Source organism: Phoxinus phoxinus, assembly GCF_949152265.1.
Source record: "Phoxinus phoxinus genome assembly, chromosome: 11".
NCBI lineage: Eukaryota > Metazoa > Chordata > Actinopteri > Cypriniformes > Leuciscidae > Phoxinus > Phoxinus phoxinus.
In genome coordinates, this window is record NC_136886.1 from 10,420,049 (window position 1) to 10,431,446 (window position 11,398).

Consider the following 11,398-nt stretch of genomic DNA (forward strand, 5'->3'; position numbering starts at 1 on the left):
ACAAGACTCAAGAGTGGATTTAATAGATTTGTACATAGTAATAATATTTTTTTAATATAAAAAATCCAGCATAAGACCTATAGGTTGTAGCTTACATTTTTAAATTGCAGATCAGCAAATGCTTGAATGCAGGTTTAAGTGAATCTAAATATTTGTGGACTTGCTTGGCTATTGTAATTGTAAATTGCTCACAGCACTTGACCATAATAAATGTCAGCAATTTAGTGGGTTGAATCGTATTTATCCTAATATAATTGCTTAATTTAATAGTAGATTAAAAGTTTATTATAACTCAAACTGACTTGAAAACCAGTCTTCACATAATTTTCATGATAATTAAAATATATATATATGTTTGTATTTTGTAGGTGCTGGAATTCTGGCAATGGCCAATGCAGGGCCAGATACAAACGGAAGCCAGTTCTTCCTCTCATTGGCTCCCACACAATGGCTGGATGGGAAACACACTATATTTGGACGGGTCTGCCAGGGCATTGGAGTTCTTAATCGTATTGGCATGGTTGAAACCAACAGTCAGGACCGTCCTATGGATGACATAAAAATTCTCAGAGTGAACGTACCTAACTAAGATGTCTAACATTTTATGCCTTATTTTTGTACAGCCCTTTTATTACATTAAACTTTCAGAGTTTTCATTAAATATGTTCTCTGTTCTCTTGGTTACCCCGAGTACAAATCTCTGGCCAGAGGGTGGCGTCTTAACTATATGAGTTTGGGTTCTGTATAGAGAAACTGTCTTTTTAAAGTGTACATTCCTTTACATTATGCTAAATGACACACAGAAATGATTATTTGGCAACTCGTATGAATGTAATTGGAGATGACAGTTATGGTTTCAACACACTCACACTGCATTAGTTGCTCATAGATCAGTAAAGATGTCTGGGTGTTTGAAATGCTTTCTTTGGAACAAAAATAAGAGAAAACTATCATACAATTTCTCACATAAAATATGGAGATAAAGTGTACTTGTGCCACAGCACAAGGCCACCAACAAAATATGCAGTCATAAGTCATTGTTTCGTTTATAACTGCTGGCAGACATGCTAACTAGCCTTAAAAAAGGGTTAAATACAAATAGCGCACACAACATTGCAAAATCTGTGGTATTTTGGACTAGCAGTGACTTTTTTTGGCAGAACAACATCAGTTTGAAGCAATATCAATGTAATCCTGGGTTTCTGGACAGATGTTTTTTATGATCCTAGACTTCAAAGGATTTTTATTAAAAACTCACATTTCAGAGTGCAACTATAGATTAAACTTAATCTGTGTCTATGGAAAAAAAGTAAACAAAACCAGGGAGGTTGTGACCCACAGAATCCTATTATTGTTGGAGCCTAAAACCTTTAAAATGGGCTCTTGTTGAGTTTATAAGCTGATCGGCAGATCCCATGAGGAATAAGTTGAATAAATCATTTGAAAGCATTGCTTTTTATCATCCGGGAGATGGGGAAAAATGAACAGACAGAAAGAAAAATTATTTATCTTCTACCCCATTTGAATGAAGAAGATTTGCAGATCTGATAATGTAAAAATGATTCTGTAAATACATAATATGTTTGATTTACATTTCATATAATCTGTTATACAAAGTATAATGAATCTAAAAAAATATTACAAAGTGATTAAAAGAATAAAAATCGTATTATAGAAAGATTATATACTACTTGAAAAATACATTTATCTCCTTACATGATAAAAATACATGACCTGTACTTCCAAACACCTTGGTGCTGATTAAGCACATTTTACATAATGCCCTCAAAGTATGTGAAACACTGAATATCACTGAAAGAAATATCAATAAAGCTCTTACCATGGATCAAATAAAACCAGTGCCTGAGGGCTCAGTTTATCTCATAACAGGTTAACTTGCATGAGAACATCATAAAGAACATTTCTAATAACCCGTCCCTGTGAGAATAGCCAGTTGTCAAAATGCATGATTAGTTTGCTTTTCATCATGGCCGCCCTGCTTTAAAGGAGAACTCCGGTCAATTTTAACATTGAGCTTAATTTTTAGTAAATTTGGAGTGCTGTCAATACAGAGAACAACGACAAAAATCGGTGTTGCCTACACTGTGTTATCCTCTTTTTAAAATTTACACCCTATTGACTTGAATGGGGCAAGTTTTAAACTTAACCAGTTCTTAGTCTTATCATCCTTAATGTTTCATTACAAGTGCCCAGCCATGTTGAGTGATTCCTTAAGAGTGAACACGAGTGAATCTGACTGCAGTAGATGTGAAAGACATGAATAAAAATGATGTTATATCAGCCAGCGCAAATACCTGTATTTAGTTCCTGTTTTCGGTGGAAGTCCAAAGTAGTCGATTGTCGAGTTCACGCGCATAGGTTTAGTTACTATGATCACGCGCGTGAACTCGACAATCGACTACTTTGGACTTCCACCGAAAACAGGAACTAAATACAGGTATTTGCGCTGGCTGATATAACATCATTTTTATTAATATCTTTCACATCTACTGCAGTCAGATTCACTCGTGTTCACTCTGAAGGAATCACTCAACATGGCTGGGCACTTGTATGACACATCAAGGATGATAAGAGAAATAAAAGCAGGTTTAAAACTTGCCCCATTCAAGTCAACAGGGTGCAAATTTTTTAAATAGGATAACACAGTGTAGGCAACACCGATTTTTGTCGTTGTTCTCTGTATTGACAGCACTCCAAATTTACTAAAAATTGAGCTCAATGTTAAAATTGACCGGAGTTCTCCTGCATGCAGTATGTGTTTGCATAGTAAAAGTGTCTGCATCTGTAAATATGAGGTACGATTTAGTTTTCCTTATGAGACAAACAATCTTTTGTCAAAACTTGAGCTCATAAACAGTACCAAAAATAAATGTTTTATATCGTTAAAAACAAGGCACTATTCAATTTCTGTATGCAGAAGGAAGAAAATATGCAGTTGTGTCAGGTGTTTGTTTACTTATGTTACTCTTGCCTTTTTAATCTATTAAACTTTCACTAGGGAACATTACTTCAAAATTAATAACTATATGGAATGTACCTGTTTAAGCTTCAAAAGCTTAATTTTGACTGAACTGTGGTTTAATATGTACTGTAGGGACAACTGACTTAATGGCAGCTGAGCATTAAAGGTTGTCTGGGGTCTTTTCTCTGTCTGTACAGGATGACAGAGTATAATTATGAGCTGAAGGTCTGTGAGATTGAGGTAGATCCTCTGCTGGAGTGCAAGCCAACTGGAGACGCTGAGGGCAACACAGACAAAAAAACATTATTCAGTTATCTCTATTACATTTCATCCCATAGGAAATGAACGAAATTCATTCCTGTTGTGCATCAGTTGCCTGCTTGTTCTTCCAAAGGTTTTAATTTAGAAACACTTCAAGACATTTATATATTGTTGAAATAATTTTTTCAAAAAATAAAATATATTAGATAATAAAATCATAAGCCATGTAAACATAAAAGCAAAATGTATATATATATATATATTATATATATAATATAGATATGTCAGCCATGACTATTAATCCTTGAGACCCACCCATGTTTATTTGAGTCTAAACATCTGTGAAATCAGAGAGAAAAAAAACATAAAAGAGTAAAAGACATTTGTTTTGTTTTTCACGACAACATCTACCTTCCAGAGGGTCCCTTTCCCCTTGTACAGTTTGTAGATCATGTTGATGGGGATGAGGGAGAGAGAGGATATAGCCAGGAACCATCCGATACCATATGCCCACCATGGATACACATATGTGTTATTAAATTTCAGGGGACTGTACTTGACCAGAGAGAAAATAAAGGTGCCCTACAGGACATATCAATACAGGTTTGATCAGAACACATATGTATTAAAAAAAAAGAAAGAACATTCTGTGTGCGTGTATATATATATATATATATATATATATATATATATATATATATATATATATATATATATATAAGCATAATAGGGCAAATATATATAATTTTTACGTTGCAGTTTTCATTATGCATATGAAAGTTTGGTAATGTATTTCAATAAACTGTGCTGAGTGCTTCTATTTTACCCTGTGACAGAAACACACTTACTACACAGACAGAGGGGGTGACATAGAGCCAACAGTATTTCATCACAGGCCAGGGTTTGTAACCAATCATGTCTTCTATGTTCTCATAGAATCGGTCAGCACCTTGGAGAGAGACAGCTCAATTTTAAGCACATAAAGTCCCATGAAAGAGTAGTAAGTACAATTTAAGGCTCATTTAAATGTAGGCTACTCACCATATACCCAGCCAATGGCCACAGATTGACAGGTAGCCAGGAACAGGAGAGTTGCTCCACTGCACACGTAATGATCAAACAACTGAATGATGTACAGACCACCCTGTGAAACAAAAAGTAGGACACTTTTGTAAGTTATAAAACAATGGTACAATGAACAATGAACTAATGAACAAAATGCAAAGCCATGGACTTCTGCAGGATCAGAAATGCCTTCCAAAAACTTTTTTTAAAAACATATTTACAGGTTTCATTTGATAAAATACTATATAAAAATGGTATATACCTCTGTAATCATGAAGAGGCTCATCAGGTAGCAGAAAAGGCAAATCCCTAAAAGCAGCATCTCTCTTCTGAGGCCACGTCTCAACACAGGAAAGATGTCTGTCACTGATGTCATTATGCTCTCCAGTCCAACAAACTGAGTGACACAAGAAAAGACATTGGACGGGGAGGCAGGAACAGGGGGGAGGGCAAAGCAACAGATTTTAGGCTTAGAAAGAGAAAAGGGTCTAACCTGGCTGTCCAAGCCCAAAAGGATGATCATGGTGAAGAAACACACAGCCCAGAACTGAGACCATGGCAACATTGTCACCGCCTGAGGGTACACTATAAACACCAGTCCTGGACCTAACGACAGCCAAGGGAGGAGGTACAATGTGGTACAGTGACCCAACACCACCTAGAGCCTCTTATACAGTATTTTCCTTCTACATAGCTACCAAATTAATTAATAAAGACAGTATATTGATTTGAACTGAAAATATTTTATTAAGACACAAAATGTCACAATTGAAAATAGCCCTTGCAAAGGATGACAAGTATTTTTTTTGAATAACAAAGACTATTGAATTGAGGCAGTGACAATGAGACCGTATTAAAACAAACAATGTTATTCCGTCTAAAATTATGTTTGATAATTTATTTGATATGTTGGAAAGTTTCAAAGGAACAATAAAAAAAGTTTTCTCTTACCTGACTCAGCCACAAGGGATATGTCCACACCCTGCTCCTGTGCCATGTGACCCAGAACAGAGAAGATGGCGAATCCACCCAAAAAACTGGTTCCACTGTTCAGCAAGCAGAGGTAGAAAGAGTCCCTAGGAATATTTTCGCATCACAAACATTAGTTTATTGGAGACTGCAAAGCAAATTGGTGGAGCTTACGTCTAGCTCCCCCTCGCTAGACGTCCAGCGAGGAAGAGCGAATGTAATTTGGCCCTATTGGGTGGAGCTTGAATATCCTGCTACACCCTAACCCCACCCACAACTCTATCCCTCCAACCCATTAGATGTCCAGAGAGGTGGAGCTGGACATCATTTGACTCTGCAGTGAGCACCACTTGGCACCACGTGTCTGTTGTGTATTTGGTCAAAAGAAAAAGAAAAAACACCAAATGTAATGGTATAAAAAAAGAAATAATTTTTTATTTTATTTTATCAAAGTAAAAACAGTAATTTTGTGAAATATTATTACAATTTGAAATAACTGTTTTCTATTTTAACATTTTAAAATGTAATTTATTCCTGTGGTGGCAAAACTATATATGTTCAGAAGCCATTTCTCTCACAAGTAACATTTCTTATTGTTATTGCAGTTGGTCACGATTGTGCTGCTTAATATTTTTGTGGACATTGTGCAATTTAAAAAAAATAGTTTTTGAAGGGTCTTTTTCTTTGAGTTTATTAACTTTTAATCATCTTTAAGTGAAAACTACGGATTAAATTAATCAATTGTATCAGTTAAAATAAAATGTTCTGCTTCATAATGCACACTCACCTGTAACAATTATTGTTATATTGATTGTAGCTTCCAAGACAGCTGAGGTATCCAAGACATATCGCATAAGAATAAAACACCTGAGTACCAGCATCCATCCATACCTTACAAACAAACAAAAAACAAGACAATTCAGAAAGAGTAACTTAAAAAGCACAATACAAGAAAGCAGTAACAGTACAATATCTAAATTAGATTTGCTGTAACTCATTCTAGGCTTTCTAATGTCTTTACCTGTGGGTCAGCTAGCCGTGTCAGATCCGGGTACATATAATAGTGGATGCCGTTGATGGCACCAGGTAGAGTGACCCCTCGTATGAGCAGTATCAGGAGCATTACATAAGGGAATGTTGCTGTGAAATAGACTGCCTGTAAACGTAATAATATTACAGCAGTTAATTGACTTTTGATTGATAATAATGTAGTGTATATTTCATGCTGAAAACAGTTTTCTGTTCTGTCACCGGTAATAAAAAGATTGAAAATTATTTACTTATTTAAGCCATTTGGTGCCATTTTGTATGCCCATTGCTTTTTAATTAAAGGTATTATGGATGTTTGTAAGGACTATAACCTTCCCAGTAGACTTCACGCCTTTCCAGATGCAGAAGTAGACCAGGATCCAGACAAGTAAGAGAATAAGGGCCAAGTCCCACCTTACTGTTCCCAAATGCTCTATTCCACTGGACAGTTGCAACACTCTGTGGCTGAACATACAGAAAGCGTTCAACAATATAATGAAACTCTGAGTTGGCTGTCTTATGTAAATTAATTGCTATGTAAGAAAGACACAAGCAGATCATTATCATATTCATATACCATGAAATTTGCATGGCACCATGTCCAATTGTAATAGTAATTCTGACCTGGTTTGATGTCAGATTCTCTAAAATGTTAAACTTATAAATTAATTGTTGTTTTATTCCCAGCGTAAATTCATTGCATTTTCATTTAACTCACTGCCAGAACTCCATCACAGAGGAAGTGGCATTAAGAGGAGACGTCCACTCTGAACTTGAATTCTTCCCACTAAGCACAGTACAAGCATCTAAACCCAAAGAGATACAAATAAGGTTAAAGGTATAACGATCCTGAAGAACAAATAAAACCAGACCTAATGTTATTAAATATTCATAAATTTCACAAAACATCTGGTTCATATATAGCTAAACAATATTCTATATCCCATTCCCAATCCTGGCATAAGCATCAAAGTGGGGAGATTTCTGCACAAAGAGATCTCCTTCATTATATGTGCGTGTGAAGCAAAAATACACAAGCTTCACTATTTTTAGTGAAGTATACCACATGAGGTCCCTTCCGACTTGTCTCTCAGCCGCCTGCTCAGAGATCAATTTAGATTATAAAGCTCGTTTTGAGGAAAATTGGGTTGTAGCTTGTTGTCTACGTTACTATGATTGGAAGGTGTCATTTGTGTTTTAACGTTTAGCTCATGAGTTATTGATCCGGGAAGTTCGAATCTGTAAATATATTGCCAACTTTACTGAACTCCTTGAGTTAAGCACTGACTGCATTTCTTTATATTTGAGTCCAAGTTCAAACACTATGAGCCCCTCCATTGTTCAGGTACGGATCTCTGAAACACTGCCAGCGGGACATTAAGCAGGAAGTGATTGCCCGAGCTCAGGACAAACTCAGCTCAGCTGTCCGAACAGGTTTTGCAAGGGAAAACAAATATCTTACCTTATAAGGGAACGTAAAAGTTTTGCAAGGGAACTCTCCCATCCCAACATTTTTTCCACCACCATGTCCCTTTAGGGGCTCCGTACTAAGATGTTCTTTTCATGTGTTCTTTAATGTCTGTTTTAAATATCTGAGAGGTGAATGAAGGGTCTGGACCATGCCAGGAATGCAGTAACGGTGCTTGCTCATTTAGCCCTACTTCCAGAAATGAAATATGGACTTGTTACGCCCGGTCTCACCCCAAAACGTCACATACTGACAGGTCTTGACCATACGTCAACATACGACGAAAAGGGTACCCTTTAACGTCAATATGAGACGCAGACATAAGCGCACCAGCAGCGCCTTCTAGCGGTACCCTAACGCATACCTAAACCTACCCATAACCCGAATCGTCACACATGGACGTAAAAGTCCGCGTGAACCGGAAGTTGCAAACAACTTTTCTCAAGTGTTGTGACGCATTTCCGAGTGAAACGGAATATTGAACAGAGGGCATGGTTTTACTTTAGTGCTCCTCCTCTCCATCTCTCGCCCATAGCAGAGTAACGGCGAGGGGAGTGAATTTAAGCATTTAAGCAACCCAAGCCGTCAAACCTACATCATCAGAAAAAGAACGCCATTCCAGACCCGGAAGTAACTTTTCAGACTTTGATTAAAGATAACCACGGCAAACCATTTTTTTCCGTGTATTAACTTGCACGGATTAATTGTTCACCACAAGACTAGTAATATCCGCTAACAAAGTAAATAGGGTCAATTTTGATTTCATGCCGACTTTAAAGGGTACCCTTTTCGTCGTATGTTGCCGTATGGTCAAGACCCGTCAGTATGTGACGTTTTGGGGTGAGACTGTGTTAACTTGTTTTGTAAGGATTTAGAGAGAGGCCTCCAACATGTGTCAATACATATATCTGTTTTTCAAGCTTAGGCTACTCTGAAAGCTATAGGTCACTGGAATCATTGGAACCAATAGTTTAATTGACCACGTCTTAAAGCAATGACTTTACTGTTCTGTGACCTGGAAGTCACAATGTGCCTATCCAGGGTCCGGGTGTCAATCGCATTAACGATTGAGATATGCTTCTGTCTATGTGTGGAAAATTACAATGTTAATCTATTTCTTAGCCAATCAGAATAATTCAACCTGAAGTAATGACGTAGCTTAGACCTTGGTAAAATTGCTGTGATTTTAGCAAATGTAAAAACAGAGCGGCCTACGGGAGTCTTGAAGATGACTTCTGCCTGATGAAACTGCAAACTATCTTCAGTAAAATGTTCTTCAAATGACTGCAATGTTTTGCACATGAGTTTTTTTTAGTTTTGAACATCAGATGGCCTGTGTTTGAGTTTTGTGTCTAGAGTTTTGAAAAATGACATCAAGGTTCTGAAATTGGTGCTGAAATTATTGTAAAAAAAACTTTAATATAACTTTAAGCTAGATGTCCTACTGTTACTAACTTTTTTAAATTTTTTTTAGTAAAGATTGAAGAGATAGCACTCCATCAAAAACCCAGCCTACTAGCCTGCTACCGAACAAGTACTGTAAATGTAATACAAAGCCTACATACAACTTCAACCAAATGTACCTGTGTTCCACAGATTGTTGCAGCTGGCCCAGGGTAGTTCTACACTGAAGGCTGAGAATAGGTACAGAAAAGCCCAGGCTATGATGATGATGTAGGTGATTGAGCCATAGACAATAATCATTTGACTGGCATAACCCATTCCTGAAAAAATTAGTCATGTTAGTACAACACTTTTAAACAAATGTTACCTGATTTTCAGGTAACATATAGAAATATTGCAATATAGAAAGTATCCAACAAAAATACACAAAAAGTATACACTAGAGATAGATTTTACTATATTTTATTTTGATACATTTTTTATTTTTTATTTGAACAATTATAGCAACAAAAGCTTGGTGTTGTGGGCCACTAAATTAGTTTCTAGTAATACATTTCTAATGGGTGATAACTAGTTTCTACAACTTTAAAAGTGTGGTTGATGAAAAATATCTAGCCTATATTTTAAAATAAACTTAAATTTATACTTTGAACATTAACTGAACCACAGAAACATTGTTAGCAAATGCATTACAATATACAACATTTGACATTATAAGAAGCATCACAAAATCCATACTAATTGAGAAGTGAGCAACTCACCTTCAAAAAGAGGACAGATCTTTCTCCAACATGTGATGCCTCCCTGACTTGTGTACTGACCCAAAGATGTCTCAAGCACAAAAAGCGGGATACCACAAGTAACCAGGTACAGGACGTATGGAATGAAAAAAGCCCCTAAGGATTTAAGATGTTAATGGTAAAATGAAATGATAAATAATCATTTTAAAAAGTCCTATGTGAACCTATACATAAATCCTAAATGTGTGATGTCCAGTATAAGCACCATACGTACTCTGTTCAAGTTGCTGAAGTATCATTTGGTTTCTTGTGGAATCCCCCAATTAAATTGGAGATATAATGTTTTATTGAACATCACTAAGCTTATTTCTTATATGTATACCACATCAGGATTATATATAAATTAAAAATATATATCTATAAAAGTCAACTTAACCTCAAAATTTTTATATAGAACATTACAAAAAGGTTTAGAATTTTGTATGTTTCTGAATGCTTTTTGTTTAAAGTTACCCACCTAATGGAATCCAAAAACAAATTGCATATAAAGATGTAACTGGTTATGAATATGTTAAGTTTGTATGATGTGATAAAAAAAAACACAGTCATTTATTAAATGTATGTGAATCAGATGGTTTATAAATGCTTCTCAAAAACAGACATTAAAGGAAACAAAGCTGCACTTCAAAATCCTAATCTCTTTTTAAAGTCATTTTTAAATACTGTAATGTACTTGTATAATAAAAAATGTGTCATTTGATCAATGTCATTTGATCAATGACTTGATCCCTTGATCACAAATAAAATGAAAACCCTAATCAGCAATTTATCAGGTGTAGCCTATTGTCCAATACTCACCTCCTCCATTTTTATAGCAAAGATATGGGAACCTCCAGACATTTCCAAGCCCAATGATTGCTCCGGCTACAGTCAGCAGAAATTCAATCTTGTTAGCCCATTGGCCTCTCTCTTCAGGACTTAGAGCAGCCTGCTGGTTCCCTGTCCGCCTGGTAGAGGTGTCTGCCATACTTACACTGTTTATGTGTGGGAGTCTGTGTCTGTCAGCGCTTACGTATGTGTGTGCGTGCTACGATTCGAAGAAGCTTTTGTATTAGCGCTCACAGCTTTTAAGCATTACCAGGGGAGGGCGGTGGGTGTTTAGGATGCAGGGAGAGTAGAGATGTGTTAACTTGTTCCGTTTAGTCTATTAGTTCTGTGACTGCAGGCATTTTAATAAGCTTTCTTCTCAGCAGTGTATTGTCAGAAATAGTGGGAACAGTAGGAGTCCATTTCTGTCCCCCAAGGTAGGCTACAATAACGTACCCCATAGGACTTATTATTGGACCTCAACGTAGGCTATATATATGTTCCCAAGCATTAAAATGTACATATATGTACCGTTTCTTTTAAATGTGTAGCTATTTCAAAAGGTGTTGTCAGTCAAGTCGTGACCTGTTCAATTCTTCTAATGCCCTTTAC

At 36.3% G+C, this 11,398-nt stretch overlaps 2 protein-coding genes across 3 annotated transcripts in view; one reads left to right on the forward strand and one right to left on the reverse strand.

Annotated features, from left to right (window-relative positions):
• The window catches only part of ppil1 (peptidylprolyl isomerase (cyclophilin)-like 1), a 42,172-nt gene extending 41,480 nt beyond the window's left edge, over positions 1-692 (forward strand). Inside the window, exon 4 of the mRNA XM_079627882.1 lies at positions 369-692. Within this exon, the coding sequence (XP_079484008.1) occupies positions 369-589 (221 nt within the window). The 3' untranslated portion in view covers positions 590-692. The remainder of the gene's footprint in view (positions 1-368) is intronic.
• A 2,180-nt stretch (positions 693-2,872) lies between these two features.
• LOC307006652 (sodium- and chloride-dependent GABA transporter 2-like) lies at positions 2,873-10,993 on the reverse strand. Of its 2 annotated transcripts, none has more exons than XM_079627839.1 (14): positions 10,778-10,993; positions 9,941-10,075; positions 9,359-9,499; positions 7,026-7,113; positions 6,640-6,772; positions 6,300-6,434; positions 6,066-6,169; positions 5,261-5,385; positions 4,803-4,915; positions 4,572-4,706; positions 4,286-4,388; positions 4,093-4,193; positions 3,656-3,826; positions 2,873-3,260 (listed from the first exon to the last, which is right to left on the reverse strand). In XM_079627839.1, exons 1-14 carry the CDS (start codon positions 10,944-10,946, stop codon positions 3,144-3,146), a joined length of 1,770 nt encoding a protein of 589 aa, XP_079483965.1. In that variant the 5' UTR covers positions 10,947-10,993; the 3' UTR covers positions 2,873-3,143. The 2 variants fall into 2 exon arrangements, with proteins under 2 accessions (XP_079483965.1, XP_079483966.1); XM_079627840.1 differs by having other exon boundaries at positions 3,017-3,260; positions 5,261-5,355; positions 10,778-10,978.
• Positions 10,994-11,398: the final 405 nt, after the last annotated feature.

Coding starts and splice junctions, on each gene's coding strand:
- LOC307006652 (XM_079627839.1), bottom strand. CDS start 10,946: ATGGCAGACACCTCTACCAGGCGGACAGGGAACCAGCAGGCTGCTCTA. Junction 6,170..6,299: donor CACGGCTAGCTGACCCACAG/GTAAAGACATTA, acceptor TTTGTTTGTAAG/GTATGGATGGATGCTGGTAC. Junction 4,194..4,285: donor GGCCATTGGCTGGGTATATG/GTGAGTAGCCTA, acceptor TCTCTCTCCAAG/GTGCTGACCGATTCTATGAG.